We start from the raw sequence: 20,390 nt of genomic DNA on the forward strand, positions 1-20,390 counted from the left end.
TCATATATTTGAGACCAGGATCCAAAATTGAGGGAAAACAAGTTTATTAGCATCACAGGGTCCCTTTCTCCCCACCCATCCAAGCATCCAGGTCTGGGGTCCTTGGTCAGTTGATAGGTTCAACCTGGAGGCCACTGGAGCTGTCGGCCCCCAAGTACATGAATGTGCAGGTGATACACAGATTGTGCACCCAATTTCCCATCGTTGATCACTGAAATAAAGGATGAGGTTTGGGAGTCAGGATCATGGGAAAGGTGAAGGAATAAAGACTATATTGAAGGGTAGGTATGAAAATTTGACTTCAGGGGTTCAAGGGCCAAATGTCACCTACCAAGTCGGTATCCATCTCCCAACCCCTCAGCCTTTGCTGTCTTCTTGGCCACAAGGAGAAGGTGTCCTAGAAGCTATAGGGAAAGGAGAGGAAGACAGGTGCTTTCATTCACAAGTTGCAAAACCTCTGAGTCCAGGGTTCCCCCCAGCCAAACCCTGGCCTTGTTCTTCCCACCTGCTGGTCGTCTTCTTCAGCCTGACTAATCCGAGGAATGGGCTTCTTAGGAATTACCAAGAAGTGCACAGGAGCTTGAGGGGCCACATCACGGAATACGAGACACTGGGAGCAGTGACAGGCCAGAGGCCACCATGTTACTTCTAAAGGCTGGATGGTATCCATGAAATTCCTGAGGGAATGGATCCTAAGGGCACCCCACCTGCTGGTCTTCATAAAGAATGTCAGCTGGGAGGCTCCGATCCAGGATCCGAGAGAAGACAGTTGGTGCTGCTCCCCCAGGAGCTGCCTGCTGGGCCTTGGACACTTCATTCCCATCAGTCACACCTGCAGCTCCTCGGACCTGAAGGTGGGTCATATACCCGAGGGAGGGAGTTGGCAATACCTCTCTCATGTATTCAACTGGGGCTGGCAGAAGTTGGGCTCTGGTAGTTAATTTTACCCTCCTAAGAACCTTAGTGGTTCCCACCCAAAAGAGAAGTTCCTCAATTTCAGAGCATCAGCAGCAGAGTAGGGTGATAGTGCTGAGCCTGGCTAGATATAGGCAGTATTACAATGCAGGATTCAGCAGGGCAACTGACTCCTGTTCCTAAATTATCTAGGAAATCTAGCAGTGTTCAGAGGAAAAGGATTCAGAATGAGAACTTGGAGACTTAGGTTGCAGTTATGATCTTACCAGTGAATTACCTTAGATAAATCCCTGCTCTTGGCTTCAAATATAAAATAAAGGGAATGGTTTGCATCACTTAAGACCACAGAGCTCTTTCCATTTACTCAAATTTTGTCAGTTAAGTTTCCACTTATTTCATTTTCTGATCTTTAAACTGTGTTACCTGTTTCATTCAGGTTTGAATACAACTGCCCTGTTTGACAAAGGGGACAAACAGTGGAGGGAAGAATTAAGTGAACTCAGCAACTCTGGCCCCGGGGGACTGAAGGTAGGAAAGTCCCAGTTTCCCAGAGGCTCGGAGAAGACAGAAGACAGGGCTGCCACACTGTGGGAGAATGGGACGGGATGAATCTGACCCCTGGAGTGGCTCTGGCAAGTGGGAAAGATGAGAGGTTAATACTAGTGCTCAGTAGAAAGCCAGCGTCCTGATGGGGGCAGAAGATTGACTCGGATAAGAGAAAGCTCAACTTCCTGCAGGGGGGTCTGGGGAAGCTGCCTCGAGCAGGCGTTCGGTCAGCTGGGCTTTCAGGCAGGTTTGGAAAGCACCGCTGAACTGACTCTGTCCCGGCCTCAGCGCCGGGGCCTGTGCAGGGCGTCGGTCTCAGGCAGTTCGCCTCTCCCTTAGCGAGGCTTTCGGAGGGGCTGCCGCTACCACTAGTTAGACCTCACCACACAGCCCGGGAGGGGCAACGATGCCCGTTTGGCGCTCGGGCTTCCTCCCCACGAGTCTGCACGGCTGCGCACGCCTGCGGAAGCCGGGAGGAACGCGGCCTTCCTCCCCGGAGGGTGTCAGACACCGCGGGACCCCCTCTTTGCCCCCACCCACTTCTCACCTGCGCCCCCCGCAGCCCCGCGACTGTTACAGCCCTGCACGCCAAGCGCAGTCCACCGGCCAGCAGCACGGCCGCCGCCATCTGCCCCACAGCCTAGGGAACCTCTCACCGCAGCCAGCACTGTGTCTCCGCGGTCAGTCAGAGGTGGGGCTGCCGGGGAGGGCGAGCGGCGGCCATTGGCTCTGCCGGTGGCCGAGAGAAAGCCCTGTCACCCCATTGGGTCGCGCTTCTGGGCGGTGCATACCACCCTTGACGCAGAGGAAGGTACAATTCGCTCCACTGGCTCCGTCGCCATTATAGAGGCGGAGTCTTCTCATCCCATTGGCTTCTTCTGACAACTGGTTTCTCACTCCATTGGAAGGGTTGAGAGACCTAGGTGGGATTTTCCTTCAATTGGCTCTGGTTGCACGTTGCCCTCCACCCCTTCTTAGGTTGCGGCTTCCGAGTGGGTGGGGCTTCTACCTTACCGGCTCCTCCTATACAAGTCGGCCACTACTGGTTGGCTGGGAAGAAGAGGCCGGTGCTCCGTCACCGGCTGCACGAGGGCACCTGGGCCGTAGGCCCTTTAACCGCGTTGGCCAAGAGGAGGGCGGGTTTTGAGGGCGCTCAGTGCCTATTGGCTCCAGGAACTACTTGGAGTTTAAGGTGTTAAGAGTCTTGGAAGCAAGAGGCGGGTGGAGGACGCCAGGCGGGTAGCGCGGCTGAAGGTGAATTGCGACGGGCTCTTTTTTTTAACTGCCGTGATAGATACCTAGCATTTTCCCCACAAGGGCAGTTTCAGCCCGTTGAGCATTTCGGAGATTTTAATTCATCCCAGGGCAGTTCCTCCTTACTTTATGTTCTTTTTACCAAGATTAGAGATTCTGCAGTTTGTATACAAGGCGGTTTTTGTATTTTTCTTTTTTATAACGGGTAGGGGCGGGAGTGTCCTATCTACCGCATGACTAATAAGCAAAGGAGTATGTATCCAATGTTCTTTAACTGGAAAGGTGTGTGATACGGTTAGCTCTGCGCTGGCATTTTCAGTGAGTCGGGTTTGAACGACAAGGGAAATGCTTTATGGCTAGGTCAGAATATTTCGTTCTGTTGAAACATATAATTTGACGTAAGAAACATGGGGTCCCAAAATATACTTACATCAGGTAAGTTTTAGTCTGACGCTTAACACATAGGACAAAAGTCGCCACTGTAGCTTTTTTTAGCACACCTGACACATAGGTGCTTAATAATTATTTGTGTAGCAATGACATTGTGTTTCCTTTCATAATATAATATATATATATATTGCATATATATTCTTATTCTTCCATTTAAAATTTTCAGTATTATAGTCTCTGTTAATATACTTTGTAATGGCTGCCTAATATTTAATTGAACGAGTTTATCATAGTAACCATTCCTCTACTGTTGACTGTTAGTTTCAGTGAATGGTCATCATGGTGCTAATTGCACATAACCATAAATGAGGAACTCTACTTCTGGAGATAGTATGGATACCTTTTGTATAGCCTTTCACCTCCAAAGGACAAACATTTGACCCTGTGTCCCACCCCCGCACTCCCATCCCTTCGGAGTTCTAGCACTCCAGGTTGCTTTCCTTCTCTTGGAAGGATAGATGGTCTGTCCAAATGTGAGGAAATGTAGACTGGCCTTTTCTTGGTGCCCTAGAGGCTTAACTTTTCTGTGGTGCCTCTGGGATACAGCAGCCCCTACAGCTGCTCTGGAGAAGGGCAAGAGATAAGGGGAGCTGGGATCTAGGAAAAGGAAGGAACCCAGCCAGGAGAGGTAAGTGAGTGAGTACAAAGCACTTTGAAAATGGTTATTTCCTTGGGTTCTCATAGAAAGCAGGTAGCACAGAACTTATTCCTGTTTAGCAGATCCCAGAAACAGGTCCAGAGAGGGAAAATGACTTGCCTAGGTCACAGAGCCCATTAGTTAAGTGTCAGAATCTCCTACTCCCCACAAGAATGATCTGTGGCCTTCCTAGTCCCTCCCCGGCAATGTTGTACCCGAAACTTTAGTAACGACACTCAGCTGCTCTCATCTGAAAGCTGCAGCGCTCTCTGGTTCTGACCACTGTCTCCTCTGCTTCCATTCCTGCCACTGCATCTGCTGTTGGACCTCATTAGAGACTCCTATTCTTTGACTGTTCTTTTTTCTCAATCTGTTGATTGCTTTCCGGGCTTTACTTTCCCTATTTGTATGATCAGCTTTCCACATCCTCAAGCCTTCTTTTGCCTATTTTCCTAATCATCCTTCCCAACACCTTCCTTGCACCACACTCATTAAGCTAAATAGTTTGCTTCTCTTCTTTAAGTAGGTTCTTGCTTCCCACTGTACCTGAATTCTCACCACCCATGGATCTGGTTTTTCTCTAGTTCCCCACATTAGCCTTCCCAAACTTTCCTCTCTTCCTGTCTCCTACTCTTGCTGTTACCCTATCCTCCCACCACCAGCAACTGACCTTGTCTCCTACTTCACAGGGGAACTTCCACAAGATCATGCTCCCTGAAGCATAGTGAAGTCCCCAGCCTTTCCTTCTTTCTTCCTCTTGGTCCTAGGAAGTGGTGTTTCTCCTGTTCAGAGTGAACCTCTTCACATCTGCTGTGACCTCATCCCCGCCCTCCATCTCTGGGATCTTGTCTCACCAGGTATCTCTCTTTCTCTTCTACATCCATCAAGGTGTTTTTCTCTACTGGCCTTTTCCCTTTATCCCTCCTAAAAAGTGCTTCCTTGACTCCACATCTCCCTCTGGATATAGTCTGGACTTCTCTCCTCCTCTTTTCAGCCAAGCTTCTTAAAGAAACCTTCCAGCTCACTGCTGTTTGGTTTCTGCCTCCGCTACAACACTGAAACTACACTCTTAAAAGTCCCCAAAGACCTTCTAACTGCAAAACCAATGGACGCTTTTCAGTCTTTTTCTTACTAGAGCCCCCAGTTGCATCTAACGTCACTGCTCACTCTAACCCTCTTGAAACCCCTTTCCTTGGCTTCCTTGACGCCACGTCCTTCTCCTCATGCCAGAGCTGGCAGCTTGAATGTGGGTTGGTGGAGGCAGAGAGCTGGATCCAGACTCTCTCCTGTGGTGCTCTCTCACCCCTCATAGGTCCAACTCCAAGGTCCAGGGTGTCTATCCCTGGGCCAAACTCTATCTGTGCCATACAGAGCCAGGTCAGAGTCTGGTGGATTCCCTTTTATTGCTGATCTGGGCCAGGCTCACTGAGGCCTGTGCCAGGTGGTGTCAATGTCTGTCCCTGAAGGAGAGAAGAGCAGAGGTGACAAGGTCAGATAGGTGGTCAGATGTAGGGCCAGGTTGGGGAGTGTGTGGGCCAGGGAGCCCAGGGGGATTAGGATGGGATCTGCAATGACCAGAGGACCCCTGCTTCTATAGGGACTCAAAGTTAGCTGCTGCCCCTGGCTTTTTGAACAGTAGACATCTCTGCAAAAGGCCCACAGTCTGCTCCTGGAGGTGGATATCAGTGCAGGTGTGGGTGTGGGGGGGTGAGGTAGTGCTGGATTGGACGGTTGGGTGTGGAGTACTTTCCTGCCTGGCCTGACTACAGAGCCTGGAATGGCCCCCTGTTCCAGGTACCCCCTCACTGTGAGGCTTCCCTCCTTGTTGCCAGGTCTCCTCAGTCTCAAAGAAAGTCTCATGTTCTTCCCAGCACTGGTCACAGGCTGCACACAGGAAATTAGACTCAAAGCAGTTGCAGCAACAGCCTAGGGCAGGGGCCAGCCAAGAAAAGTATATGGAACTGGGGCTTCCCCATGGGCTGACTACATTCTCATTTCTTTCTCACCAACCACTAACCCACGTCTCTCCTACTAGTTCCCCCATCCTCATCTTCAAACTATTTGTATCCATTCTCTGCCCTGCCTCCCCCACCTTGCCCTAGAAGTTACCTTTGACCCTGCAGGGATGGGACCCGGTAGCTGCATGGTCTTCGTGGCTATGTTTGCAGCAACACTGGGCCCTCCAGGCCTTGGGGTCAAAGGTGGCCCGTCTCTTGAGCCAGAACTCACCCACCTCCTCTAGGCATGATGGGATAAAGCAGAACACAAGGCATCAGCAGTGGCCCACATTGCAGGGCACCGATATGTGTATGGGAAGGGATTGGGGTTTGGTGGGAGGATTAGACCAGCACCTTTCCATGCCAGCCCCCTCCCCCATATCAACACACTTTCTTTCATACATCCCCACACATGGCAGTACAGTTGTCCCTCCCCACTGACAGGGCTGGTCAGTTCTCCCTACCTGAGATAATCTGGTGCTCTCTCAGCAAGTGTCCACAAAAGCACTTGGACTCACCCCCAATCTGGAAACAGTCCCATAGATAATGGGGGCAGCGCCAGCCAATGTAGAGACCTGGGTGTGGAGTAATGAGGACTAGCAGGAAGGAAAGGGTAGCCTAAGTGCACCGTAGGTGTTCTTAGCTCTCCCCTCCCTCCAGGTATATTCATCTGTGCCCATGAGTCCTCACCCCTACTCCTTTAGACTCTTCTCCTCAAGGTTTTCTCATTGCCCCGGATTGTTTTTGTTCTCCTTCCTAACCTAGGACCCACTCCGTCTCTGTTGGCCTGCCAGGGATGAATGAGACAGTCTTCAGTTTCTGAGCAGAGAGATCATAAATGCAGTTTTGTTTGAAGGTGAACATGAATTTCACTGAGTTCTGTGATGGTGGGGATTCTTGTCTCCTCTCCTCCCCAAATTAGGGCCCGACTTTGCTTTGTTTCCTTGAACTGTCTAAGGTTAGCGAAAGGGAAGATGACTGACCAGGGGTAGAATAGGTGGTGGGGATTGTCTCTTAAGGAGCCTGGTTGTTGTTAAAAGGACCTGAAGAGGAAGCCGGGTAGGAGGGCTTCCCCCACCTCTCCAGGTTGGCACCTTCCCACCTCTCTTCTGTGTTCCTGGAGTTACTAAACTAATACCCTCTTATGAATTTGAGAAGGGCCGCTTATTGCTTTCTAAGGGTCAGAAGAAAGGGGTGAACTCAAAGTCATGAGTGAAGACCCAAATATACAAGCTTATGAAGCTAAGAAAGGTGGCCTGGAAAGGAAGGGGAGGCTAGGAAGTATCCCTGATGGCAGGCACCCTCAAGAGGCCACAGCCCTTGAAAGCCTGGTGGTAGTACTGGGATCTGAAAATGGTCACTCTCACCACAAGGCAAGGGTGGTGCTGTGTAAATGTGGGAGGAGAACCAGAGAGCACTTCCCACTCAGATTTTCTCATCCTCCATGATTGCTGAGAGTACCCCAACTTCTACCCAAGAATCCTGTATGAGTCCCCATGGAGCGGGACCTTCACTTGTAGACTCTTATTCCCATTTAAAGGCTGCAATGAAGAGTCACTACCAAAAAGTTGTTCTGATTTTCCCTGTGTGTCTAGGGGTCCCTCCTCTTGCCTCTCAAGGCTCCTTGTGAACTCTTATCACAGTATAATGCATTAAATGGGCTACTCACTTGCATTCTCATTACACTGGGGGTTCCTCCAAGGAAGGGTCTGTCTTTTTATCTGTCTCTAGCTCTAGTACAGGGCCTGGCACAAAACAGGAGCTCAGAGAACATAGACTGCTTGGCTGATTAAGTGAATGAGCAAATTCCTTCAGGAGGGAAGAGAGACCCAGTGTTCCAGGCAAAACCCTGAGGTTCTAGGGATGATAAGAGTTGGTGTCCTCATCTCTGACTGTGGCCAGGGCCATACCTCACAGTTTTGTGCCTAATTGTCAGACTAGGTTTTCCTGTCTTACCCATGGTCTCTGAGAGTCTAAAGCCTGGCGGGTGTGGCTTTTGGCTTCGCTCTTTGTCTTGATACTGACAGCCCAGTGCACCATACACCAGGGAGGCTTGACTAAATGGATAGGGTACAGGCAGAGTCACAGTGGAGTGAGTGGGGGCCAGGATTCCATTAAGGCACTCTCAACCCTGTCCAGAGTAGCAGGATATACTGGCTGAGCAGGTGAGGTGTGGAGGTGAAAAAGAGTGGTACCCACAGATCAAGGTCTGGCCTGAGGCCCTGGGAGACTCAACTCCAAGCGCTGATACGGGAGTCAGGGCCCACCTTTCAGAGAAGAAGCCTGGGGTTTGATCAGGGAGCCTGGCAACTATACCTCAGACTCTGTTCCAGGTGTCAGTGCCCTTAAAGTGGGACAATGAACATCTGGCTGTGTATTCCACAATGGGGCCCTCTCTGCTGATTCCAAACCCTCTTCCTGTTTTGACTGGATAAAGACTGGCAGGGAGAGGAGACATTATCTGGGATGCCATTTTGAGTCTGTACATGGTTCTAGGTAGTTTTGCCATAAACATCTTTCCATAAGCATTTTCATAAGCACTCAATGGCAAAATTGTCTATGGCCAATTAGTTATGTGGCAAAAATGCCTGTGACAAAGATGTCTATGGCAGAGATGTTATGGTGAAAATACACGGTATAACAAAGTCAGTTCCACAATCGCATAGTCACATTTCCATGATAACATATCTTTGTGCTTAAAACGTCTCCATACAACATGTATCTGTCTTCAGTGGGGGCCGTCTGCAGCCCACACCTCTCTCCCAAGCTTCAGTCCCACAGAGCCAGCCTTTTCACCAGCATGCTCCACAAGCACTTCAAATGTGTTATATCCCATTACTCCTTCTAAACCCGGCCCTCATTTTCTGTCCTGTTCATCCAACACATACTTATCAAGCCTCTACTCTCTTTCAGGCTTTCAGTTAATGGCATCATCATCCAATCAGTTAATTAAGCCAAAAACCTAGATGTCATGCCAGGCATGTCCCTCCTTCTCATTCAATACATCCAAAGATCCACAGGTCAGTTTTACCTTCTTAGGATTTCCTGAATGTACTTCTCCATCTGTCTACTTCTTACCTGGATTATTACCATACCCCACAGTGTAGCCTTTCTATCTCCAGTCTTTCTTCAGACTAACCTACTGCCAGAGTGGTCTTTCAAAAACGCTACTCTGTTCCCATTAGTATCCCACTTCATTGAAGTGACTGTCAGGTGCCCTTAGGGTGTAATCCTAACTCTTGAACATGGCACAGAAATGCCTGTGTAGTTCTGCCCTTCCAGAGCTGAGTGGGCTGCTCTGCCCAACACTACACAGTGGGCACACTGCATTGTTTAGTTCTCTGTGGCGCCTTCCCTGTCATGTCTCACCTGACCCTGCTCCTTACCTGGCCATCTCTTCTTTCTCATCTTACAGATTTCAGCCGAGAAGTCATCCTTTCCAAGGCATATCCCCTGAGCCTTCAAGGTGGGTGTCCTTTTTCTCTTTTCATGCAGCACTCTGGGCTGACCTCAGTCATAGCAGTTGTTAGAATGAATTAGTTGACCTTTTGCTTACTGGTTTCTCTCATTAAAGCACAAATTATTTGAGGGATTTTGTCTGACACCATACTAGCACCATCATCTCCACAGCTAGCTCAATGCCTGGCATGTAGCTGGTGCTCAATCAATGTTGAATGGATAAAAGAAAAACTTACACTTGATATATCTCTGCACAGCACATGTACTGACTCTCCAGGGATTCAACACCCCCAATATTAGAAGGAAACCCCAAATACCTTTGTTCAGGTTGATTGAATGAGACTTAAATTTCTGAATAAAACTGCCTATTTAAACAGGAAAATGAAGATATTCAACTTGAAGCAGCATGATGGCTTTGAAGAGTAGGAAGTAGGAGGTTCTGAGAAGGAGAGTGTGGGGACAGAACAGACTGCATTCGCAAGAACACAAGTACGAGTGACAGATGTGAAAATAAGCAAACAAAACTGTTTCAATGCCTGGATTGAGACTGAGAATTAAAATCACTATGACTTTCTTGTCCAGGCAATGGGGTGGAGAGGGTCCCTGCATGGGAATGAGGAAACTAAATTACATGGAGGAGGGATAAGGACACAGAATTAACTGGTTGTATCTTAGGCCCATGTAGTTTTTTGTGTTTGTTTTTTGCTTTAAAAATTTTTTTTTTTTTGAGAGGGCATATCTTATATTTATTGATCAAATGGTTGTTAACAACAATAAAATTCTGTATAGGGGACTCAATGCACAATCATTAATCAACCCCAAGCCTAATTCTCAACAGTCTCCAATCTTCTGAAGTATAACGAACAAGTTCTTACATGGTGAACAAATTCTTACATAGTGAATAAGTTCTTACATTGTGAACAGTGCAAGGGCAGTCATCACAGAAACTTTCGGTTTTGATCATGCATTATGAACTATAAACAATCAGGTCAAATATGAATATTCATTTGATTTTTATACTTTATATGTGGATCCCACATTTTTCCCTTTATTATTATTATTATTATTTTTAATAAAATGCTAAAGTGGTAGGTAGATGTAAGATAAAGGTAGAAAACTTAGTGTTGTAAGAGAGTAAATGTAGATGATCAGGTGTGTGCCTGTAGACTATGTGTTAATCCAAGCTGTACAAGGGCAAGAAAACATCCACGGATGCAGAAGATTTCTCTCAAAATGGGGGGAGAGGTTCTAAGCCTCACCTCGGTTGATCCCCAATTTCTCACCTGATGGCCCCTCTGCGACTGTGCCTGTCTTAGGTTGTTCCTCCCTTGAGGAATCTTACCCGTCTCTGGCTAACCAGTCATCTTCCGGGGCCATACAGGGAGAGGTAAAGTTGGTAAGTGAGAGAGAAGCCATATTGTTTGAAAAGGTTAGCTTTTTACTTCTTTGCAGATTTATGCCCTGTGGCTTCTATGCCCAGCATTTGTCTTGAGGTATCTTTAGCACTTGGAGGAATTATGATACTCAGTAAATTTGATATGAGACATGAATTCTATTTAAGGGTTGTAATTAGGAAGGAAGAAGAAAAGCTATAGAGGTAGCAGATGGAAGAAAACATGGGAAGATTGATTATTTCTTTGACATATCTTCTTGTAGAGTAATTTAAGCATGTATAGGTTTTAAACTACTAATTAAATTGCACACACACATTAACATAATAGGAATACAGTTACATAACCAAAGCAGATCTATAATTACCAGCCATCTCCAGTGAGGCCAAGAAAACCAGTTAGGTACCCTAGGCATTTGTGAAAATTTGTCTATGATATGATGGATATTGTCCAACTGTACCTGAACAGTCTGAGAGAAATCAGACAAATTAAAACAGCCCATTCCTGGGAACTGTTCACATCCCATATGTTCTTTTAACAGTAGATAGTCTGTAGTTGTAAGATTTTGGAGCGCTACAACTTGCACTTCTCCTAATTCTTGGTTGAGTTCCAACAGTGTAGATCCAGTCAAATTTGTTGTTTTACTGTATGCACAGGCCAGCTTAGATATCTCCTTCTTCATTCCCATGGCAAGTCCAGGAACCGGTGGAATGAATGCAGCTACAACTGCAGCATCGCCTGGATCTTTGTTGAGGTTTTTTGATGATCATCTTCTGGTATGACTCTTCCAGAGAGTGCTGATGTTGGAAGTTCTTCTTCATGTCGTATCTTAGTTCATTTTCTGGGTAGCCAAATTAGGCTTTGATCCTCTGTATAAACACAAACAGACCCTTTGCCCACACTTTGATCTGCCCTTTATACCATTGTGTAGAACTCATTGGAGGTCACCACACAGGAACTGCTTTTTTTTTTTTTTTTTAAGAGAAAGGAATATTATCAGAAAAGTGTACCTCCATAGCCAATCATCTGACACCCTTTAAGTGATCAAAATTAAGGATATTTAAAGCATGCATTAATCGTTGATTTACAGTTAGTTTTATCTTATCATGGAGTAATCCCCCTTTTCTTTCTTTCTTAGACCCATGTAGTTTTAACACAACTCTGTGCCTATCATATCATAAGGGGAAAGGAAGTAATGGAAGACCAAAATAAATCAGTGCCATCTATTGAATTCAGTCTAGAAACTCCAGAATGCTCATGGCAGGTTAAGGTGGTGAAGTGTGAAAAGACAAGTGTTGCTCTTTAACAACTTTAGTTCAGCCACCTGTCCCTGTCTATAGGGTAATCCCCGTAGATATGAAGTTCAGGAACACAGGTGCACATGCTCACACACAGGACAGCATGTGTTTGCACTGTACACCTGCACATCCTTTATATACAGACAGAGATTAGCACAGCATCCCACTGACAGGACTATCAAGAGTACGCCATTCTAGACCGAGACTTGGGATCAACAGGGCTAGAAGATATGACTCTTCTTTGGTGAGGAGACTCACAGCTTTTGGGTACCCAGGTGATCATGCGTCTGGCACACAGGGGGTGACAGTCTTTTAATGGAGTTCCATCAAGCGGGCCAGGACCTTTTGCCATGTCAGAGCAACAAATCTCCTAGGGCCTGTCCAGCGTCCTGGGCCTTCTCTGTCGCAGGGTCTGTTTGGTGCAGCTTATTTGAGCCCTAGATCAGGGGTTGGCCTGTGGCCCTTCTGGTTTTAACAACTTTAGTTCAGCCTCCTGTCCCTATCTGGACTTTATGTGAATATCCTCACTTTTTCCCTGCATCCATGCATCCACCTTGGCCCACTTGCTAGCTCCCCAGGTTTCAGGCAGGAGGTATTGCCATGTCCACAGGGCAACTACCCTTGAGTAGTAAGGTTCCCAGATCCTGTTGGAGGATGGCCAAGGGCCTGTCACAGGCTCTGAAAAGCTGCTGGGCTCACCTGTCTGGATGGCACTCAGAGCTGCATTCTTCTCCCACTGAAAAAGATGATTCACCTGAGCACCAGACTTCTCTCTGTGCATTGCCTTGGCCACTTCCGCCAGCTCTTCCTGCTTAGCAGGGACCACTGTGTGGACTTCGTAACCTGGGAAGTAGCAGGGGCAAGTAACCAAGGGGAAGTGAAGAGGGCCTAAAATGAAGAAGGGGACAGGTCAAAGAGTAATTGAACCCCCTCCTCATGCAGCAGGTGAAAGACAGGGATGAGAATGGGGAACAGAGCAGGAGCAATTACAGCTAACTCCTTTCTTCCCCTTCTTGTCCGGTTGAACTGTGTAAGCGGTGCTGTCACTGGCATCCACCCCCTCGTCCTCTCCTTCTTCCCTCTCTTTTGCAAATGTGTCCAGGTGGGCCTGGGCTGAAGGGCCTGAAAGGGAGTGCTTCTGAAAGGTCTCAGGTTCAGAGACTTGCATGGACCTCTTTGTCCATGAGACCTCACTGGAGGAAGACTCAGAGTAGGGGTCTTCCTTTAGAGCCTGAGAGGGAGACACAGAGACATGGCCTGGTGGTGAAGTGTGAAAAGACAAGTGTTGCTCTGAGATCTTAGGAATGTGAGTCTCCAGTGGGCTTTCCGGGATAGGGGTCTCCAAAGGGATCTTAGAGACTGAGTGTCCTAAAGGGGTCTCAGAGATGGAGGGCTCCAAGGGGGTTTCAGAGACGGAGTGCTCCTGTAAGTCCTCAGCAGAAGGATCCTTTGAAGAAGGGTGCTCCTCTGCATCCATGGTGGTAGGAGGCTCTTCTGTGACCTGGTCTGCTTCCATCTAGTGGTAGAATAGGGTACAGGTTTCATTAGGTTGGAATCGGAGGTTCTCCAAGTCACGGTTCACTGGGGGTTATGGAATTAGGAAAGGTTCTCAGTGCACCTGAGATACAAGGGGGAAGCAAGATGATTAACATGACAAAAACTTGGACCAATATCAACCCTAAGCCAAAACTCATCATTAACCTGAAGCTTTTATTAACCATAGCCACCATATCAATCCTAGTTGGAGGATGAGGCAGACAATCAAACCCAATTACAAAAATTTCTTTGGGTTAGGGTATGGTGCCAGGAGGTTCATCCATGTGGCTAGATCCCATGTGGCATGCTGCTATATGAGTTGTGAGGAGCTGGAACTTACAGAGGGGAAGGCTGAAGCAGTCAGAATTCCATCAGTAGATGGTAGCAAAGAACCATGTCCCAGGAGGAAGTCTAAGCACAGCAACTTTGCAAGTTCAAGAGCAGGGTCCTGGTTATACCTCAGGATGGTAGAGGTCAGGCTCTGGAGTTCTAGAGACTGGGAAGATCAAGCCAAAGCAGGGCTTTGCTCCTAAGAGTGCAGGGAGCTGCCATGACCCTTAGGCAGGGCCCTGGCCACAGTCTAGTTCTATCTAGGGAACACACACATCCTCTCTTGATGTCATTCGTGTTCAAGTCTTCAACTTCTTCCAGCTCTATGCTGATGATTCCTAAATCTATATTCCCACTTCAGACCTCTTTAAACCCCTGTACTTCACACTCATGCCCAGCTGCCTGCTGAATATTGCTAAGTGGATGTCCCACAGGGCATCAAAACTGAACTCCGGGAATTACCCTAATCTTCGTTCCCCTCACCCTAATCTTCAAAGTGCCACCAAGGATTGTATTTCCTATCTTCTAAATATCCCTCAACCCCATCCTCTCCTTTTCCTCCAATTTTGTTCAAGTTCTAATAATTTTCAATGTGGATTATGTAATAACTTTGCCCCTCTGCCACATTCCCCAGCATATTAACCCTCTCACCATTCTTTCATTTATGTAATTTACACTTTTTCCTAAAAAGCCTAATCTTACATTCTTACCCAGGCACTATGCTAAGCACTGAAGTCAGTGGAAAGAATCTGGGAAGGAGACAGTTAACCAAAATGACAATACAAATAAGTTGGTGGTGTGTTGGAGTAAGCTCAGAATGCTGGGGGGAGTGGGCTGTGCCTAATTTATCTGGGAAGGATGTCCAAAAGAAGTCAGTCCTCCTTAATGACCCAATAAAGATTTTTCTTAAATGCAAACCTAACTGGCATTCCCTGCTTAAAAAACACTCAGTGACTCAGCCTAAGGATTAAGTCCAAATTTCTTGGCCCAGACATTCAGAGCTTGTCATCATTTGCAACATTACCTATGGATTCTCACCTTACCTTTCTAAGCCCCCTAGTTTTCCTCTATGCTCCAGAATACTAAATCCAAAACAAAACTAGTCAGACCCTGTCCTGGGACAGGAAGTGGGGGGAGAGTTAGAATGATGGGAAGGAAGATGACCAGGCGTCCCATAAGAGGAGAAAGGGACTTGAGGGTGGAGACCCAGAGAGGTAAGGGAAAATGAAGGGGGTGAGGGAACTGGGCAGAGGCACGTGGCTGAGGGGGAGGGGAAGGGTGAAAAGTAGAGAATGGGCGGGGGTTGGACTGAGGTGGGGAATGGAATGAGGTTTGGAGGAGGGGCCGTTGGAGAAGCCACGTACCTCTGGGCTTTGGTTTGGCCGTTAGAAGTCCTTAGGTCAGGATCTTGTCTGAAGCTGGGAAGAAGTGTTAGCTGAGAGGGAGGGAGGCTCTAGGATGTGAATGAAACCCGGCTACAGGCGCTGTGTGGTGAGAGGGCTTGCTTCCAAGTCTGTGACTTGGGGAGGGGACTTGGGGACACTTGCAGAAATTCGCAAAGGATATCTGGCCAGATCTGGGGAAGGGGAAGGGCTACGGGGTCTGGGGCGGAGGAGGGAGGGGCTTGACAGAAAACTCTGGAACTCGGGCGAGAGAGGAGGGATCCGTCACCAGGGCAACCGGAACGCCCAGTAGTCTCCGTGCAAACAGCAGTCTGGTCACCAATCCGGTGAGTGAGGTTTCCTGAGGGAGCTGCATTGGACCCGGAGTGGACGAACCCAGAAGGTTCACTTCTTTTAAGGGGATTTGCAGGATCTCTGTGAGAGTCTTTGGGTAGATATGGGTCTGCAGATATGTGTTAGTCTCTGGGGTCTCTGCAAAGGAGATGTCTGTGGGGATCTCAGTGGAGGCTGTGAGGATCTGGTGGGCCTTGGCTAGGGTGAGAAAGGCAGGCGCCCCAGTGGGGCTTGGGGCGGAGCCTGTCCTTGGAGCCCAGCAGGACCAAGTTAGACACCAGTAGATTAGGACAGGGGGCGGGCTTTACAGAGAAGACCCAATCGAACTGACTGGGGGGCGGAGCGTTACGCTGACGTCAGGCGAGGCCGCCGCCGCCGGGCCTGGTGTCGCTGGTCCAGCGCAGCCGGGAGTCGCCCAGGCCTGAACTCCTACCCTGGTCCCCGGCCCGGGCCCAGCCAGCCCGACCCCGGCCCCGGCCCTTGAGGACACTGGAGGCCACCCCCCAGGGGTGGGGAGCGGAGCCGCGGGTCAGCCCTGCGCCCCCCGCGCTGGCCTGTCCGGCCCCGCCCCCGCCCCGGGCCATGGCCCAGCCCTTGTCCCGGCCCCTCGTCCTATCCCAATCCAAGCCTTGGACCCCGGCCCCGCCCTCGCCCCGCTTCCCAAATTGGTCCCAGCCGCGGCCTGGGGCCCGGCGAATGCCCAGATCCAGGTTCCAACCCAGTGCCCCCCTCCAGTCCCAGTCGCATTCCCAGGCCTGGCCCCCATCCGGGCCTCTGCCCCTGTACCACCTTCTGTCACAAATTCCAGCCCAGCCCCTGTCCCAACCCCATTCTCGGTGTTGGCTTAAGCCCCGGGCCCAACCGCCGCCCTTGCTCCAGTCCTCATCCGACTGCCTGTCCTGGCTCGCGCCCCAGTGCCCAGCCCAGCCCAACCCGTTAATTCAGCCTTTACCCTCATCTCTGTGTTTCCCCAAGTCTCTCCCACTACCCACCCCTCTCTCTCATACACTGCCCCTCTCCCAGCCTCGACTCAGGTCTGGGCTCCAGCTGCCACCAGCGCTATTGCTGCTGTTGCTGTTTTCTGTCCTTGGCCCAGGGGCTGGTGAGTGCAGAAGCAGGAAGAACCGAGGCAGGGATGGGTTTCTGGTAGGGAGGGGTGGCCTGGAGGGATTCAGGACAGCTGAGACCTGAGCAACTAGATCATTGGGGAGAAACGGAGGAGAGAGGTCTTACACAGCTGAGAAGAACCGGGAGGGTCAAAAGAGAGGTATATGTGGGTTTCAGACTCAGCAGGTGGCTGATAGTCCCTAGGACAGACACTTCAAGATTTTCTTTCTTGGTGTCTATCTTGACCCCACTTTGACTGTAGCTTTTCCAAGGAAATCTTGCACCTGCTTGCAAAGTTTAATGAGGGAGACATCATAGTCTCACACTAGAGAGCCTCTAGTCCAGTGTGGGAAGATCTGACCTGAATCCTCGAGATACTGGACATGCATTAACATAGGGTTAAGAAAGCAGTTTTGAAAATAACATGTAGCAAACAGATGGACATGAGTTAGTCGGCATTATAATAAGTTTTCTTCTTGTAATTAGGCTTATTCCAAATAAGCTTGATTTGCCTAGGAATAATTCCTGACACTTAGAGTTGAAACTCAGAGGCCATTTTACAGATGGAGAAACTGAGACTCAGTAGGGGAGCAATTTGCCCAAGGTCAAACAGCTTGTAAATGGCAGTACTGGGGCCAGAAAGAGTGTCCTAATTCCTATCCCATACTAATGTTTTTTTCCACTGCAATAATACCTAGTAGTAAAACAAACCCAACTGGGAAAGACTCAAAGCAGAATCTGTCCTCTCTGGCATCTGCCCACAGGGGGGCTTCATCCACAAACTTCCTCATTTGCCAGTTGTCAGCCTTGAGGAGGTGATTCTGATTACAAAGACAGAGGTCCAACTTCTTAATGTGGAGTTTGGGAAGAGGAGGGGGTCCTGGCTATAAGTGTGCCATAACCATGGCCCTATCATGAAGAGATGACTATGGCCTTCAAGACCCCAGCCCCTAGCTACCTCTGGTGGGTGGCACAGTAGGATGGAGATGTGCCTGAGGGAGTCTTTGCCAGTAACAATAAACTGGGCAGCTGGGGGTGGGGGCTGGGTTCAGTGAGGGGGGATTGGGTTGGGGGAGGGGGTTCAGTTTGTAAGCTTGAGATCAGTACATGCCAAAGGTCATTACTCTCTGCAGAGATGTCCTTGCTTTGTGTGTATGCTCCCTGGTATCTGGCACTGATGTGTTTGTGTGTACCTGAGGGATCTGTGGGAAAGTTGGGCAGTGTTTGTACATGCCTGTGTGTTGGCGAGTATAGACACGTGTATGTTGTGTGGGGTACATGTGAACTTGAGCCTAAGTTATTGTGTGAGGGGGAGGGTACGTGTTGTGACCCAGCCGTATTCCTGTTCAGCTCTCCCTCTTCCTCCTGAGACAGATCACTGAAGTATCACCTTCCAAGTGGATAGTTTCTTGGTTGGAGGCAGTGCTGGGTGTGTCCCACAACATACATAAATAATCTACGTGCCCCCAGCCCGACTCATTGAAGGAAGAACCTTCAAGCTGCTCAGTGATGATTGCTACTGGCAAATTGGGCACCCAGCAGAGGCAGTAGCCAGGTCAGTTTTTCAGTTTGGGTGAGGGGGCATGCATACTGTTGAGCCTAACTCATAGTCCCTGCCGTCACAGCTTCTTTGTTCATGAGCCCACGGAGTAAGCTGACTAGGGGAGATGGGTGACTAATAGCCATAGAACTTTAGAAAGCTGAAAGATGTGGATAAAACACCATTGTCCAGAAGCAAGCTCAGGTGCTTGGGGAGAACTGTAATGAAATTAGAAAAGAGCACTGAATAGCCCTATTGTGGGCAGGGCTGCCCTTGGTGCTGTTAATAATCACTGCCTTGGCAAGTGGCCTGGCCTTCATGGGTGCTCTGTGACCTAGTGATGGCAATAGGTGTCACCTGAGGGGAGGCTGGCAGTGTCATAGGCAGTGTCATCATAGCATAGTCAATCTCATGCTTTTATATACTGTTGGCTTCAATCTCATTTCAGGAATAGAAGGTGCCTCCTGGGTCTCCTGGTTCTACCCCAATCCTTAAATCTTTTCCTTGGGCTCAGCTGACTGCAGTTGCATAACCTAGGCATATCTTGTCATTTCAGGAAGAGATCTTTTGTTTTGACTAGTGCTGTCACTAGCAGGGCCAACTTCAGCCTGTGTGTGTTTGTATGTTTGTATACACATGTGCATGTTTATTTCAGGTGGTGGTAAATCACCCTAGAATCATCTGAAAGTATGGGGCATGCAGGACAGGTTCATGAGCATGGCTCGGGCCTTACTCAGGCTTCTGGGACTGAGCTCTGTAGCCCCTGGTGAAAACTCCCAGTCAAAGCTTGGAGTAAAGGGGGCTATGGACACTTTCTCAAGCATCTGCCCTCAGAACTTATAGGTTCATACCACCACGTCCAGCTTCTGCTCACTCCCTTTCCTCACCAGCCTATACTGTGACCTCTGTAGCCTCTGGCCACTTTTGGGGTGACTTAACTAGTTCCACAATTCTCCAGGCCATGCTGTGTTCCTTTGAATCCTTTGTGCTTATCTACCTATTCTTTTACCAAATCATTAGCTGCTTTTCACCACCAGGTCTCTGAGGGTCTGCACTGGGGGCCTGGGCAACATTTCTTTCTTATAGTAGCAATGGCCCATCTGATGACCCATCCCTGGTACCAGCTTTGGGGAGGAGAAGCCTCCCCTGACCCCAGCAGAGGGTGCTCCAGAGCTCTGCTTTCCTGTAACGACAGTATCTAGGCTATTCAGTGCTTGGCTTTCTGCCTCCCAGTTGTCTCAGCCTAGGACAGAGCCTCGGTTTCCTAGGGGCTTCTAGGAAACCCATCTTCCCCATCAGTTGGTTCATTTCCCCTTATCTGCCTCAGATGCATAGCCACTGCTCTCTGAATGTTGCTCTGTGAGCCTCTCTGGTTCCTGGGCAGCACTCAGCTTGCAAGGTGGCAGGTCTTCCTTGCTGACAGTTGAGATCTATCATGTAGTCTGAACTGGACGTACTGGTACTTGGGTGTAACCGTGGCCTTTGAAGATGAACATGGGTCAGTCCAGGGCCAATGTCCTCCACCTGTTTAGGGCAGTTCTCTGCAGAGTGACTCTTGAGTTTGCTGCAGGTCAGTGGGGCCAACCTTAACCCATGTTCCTTCCTTCAGCAGCTTCTCTTTCTCAGATGCCTCTTGCTCTGTTATTTCGAGTACCTCATTTTGGGAGTTATTTCTTCTATTTCCAGAGAGGGAAATTGTCAGACTAGGTGAGCCATGTGGGTATTTCTGCTTGGCTGAAAACTGCTCAAGGTTCCTCCCTACACCACCCCCTCCCTACTGTGTCCCGAAGCTGCTTGAGTTCCAGACCTTCTCACCTGTCCTGAGGGCATCCTGGGCTTCTCTGGGGCTAGTCTTAAGTCCCAGAGCAGTCAGATTCCCCAGAACTTTGCCTGCCATTTGGGACTGCCTTCTATTCAGCTGAGCTACTGGGTTATTTTCACTGTTACAGAAGTCCTAGTCCCCATCTGTTTACCTGGTTAACTCCTGACACTAGACTTCTCTGTTCACCTTCACTCTGCTCCTAACAACTGGGATCAGGTATCTTGTATCTTAGTTTCAGTTAGAGATGACCACACTTCCCACCAAATTTGAATATTTCCAAGTGGTTTGAGATTCCAGTGGGTCGCCAACTGATTGCCTCTTTAGCCCTTCTTCCTGGGAAATGCCCCCTGGCTGCTCATTCTGAATCCTTGA

At 48.9% G+C, this 20,390-nt stretch overlaps 3 protein-coding genes across 10 annotated transcripts in view; 1 reads left to right on the plus strand and 2 right to left on the minus strand.

Annotated features, from left to right (window-relative positions):
• Window positions 1–27: 27 nt before the first annotated feature.
• On the minus strand, window positions 28–2,247 carry HINT2 (histidine triad nucleotide binding protein 2). Its single transcript, XM_036888376.2, has 5 exons — window positions 2,009–2,247; window positions 708–848; window positions 506–610; window positions 332–404; window positions 28–211 (listed from the first exon to the last, which is right to left on the minus strand). The coding sequence occupies exons 1-5, from the start codon at window positions 2,087–2,089 to the stop codon at window positions 120–122; spliced, it is 492 nt and encodes a 163-aa protein (XP_036744271.2). The 5' UTR covers window positions 2,090–2,247; the 3' UTR covers window positions 28–119.
• A 325-nt stretch (window positions 2,248–2,572) lies between these two features.
• TMEM8B (transmembrane protein 8B) overlaps window positions 2,573–20,390 on the plus strand; it is a 40,711-nt gene continuing 22,893 nt past the window's right edge. The window contains exons 1-2 of one of the 8 annotated variants that reach the window (XM_036888367.2): window positions 2,573–2,715; window positions 4,492–4,659. Coding sequence is in view for 2 of the 8 variants with exons in the window: in XM_036888366.2 (XP_036744261.2) it covers window positions 16,132–16,651 (520 nt within the window). In the remaining 6 variants the exon portion in view is untranslated. Of the gene's footprint in view, window positions 2,716–4,491; window positions 4,660–15,517; window positions 15,599–15,929; window positions 16,652–18,030; window positions 18,212–20,390 lie in introns of those variants that run through there. The other 7 variants (XM_036888368.2, XM_036888371.2, XM_036888373.2 and 4 more) reach the window with 7 other exon arrangements.
• On the minus strand, window positions 4,688–15,316 carry FAM221B (family with sequence similarity 221 member B). Its single transcript, XM_057498835.1, is given in 6 exon segments — window positions 4,688–5,728; window positions 5,912–6,109; window positions 6,264–6,374; window positions 12,647–12,781; window positions 12,938–13,463; window positions 15,178–15,316. Coding segments are annotated over 5 exon segments (1,305 nt in total). The 5' UTR covers window positions 15,178–15,316; the 3' UTR covers window positions 4,688–5,393.

Source organism: Manis pentadactyla, chromosome 3 (assembly GCF_030020395.1).
Source record: "Manis pentadactyla isolate mManPen7 chromosome 3, mManPen7.hap1, whole genome shotgun sequence".
Classification (NCBI taxonomy): Eukaryota; Metazoa; Chordata; class Mammalia; order Pholidota; family Manidae; genus Manis; species Manis pentadactyla.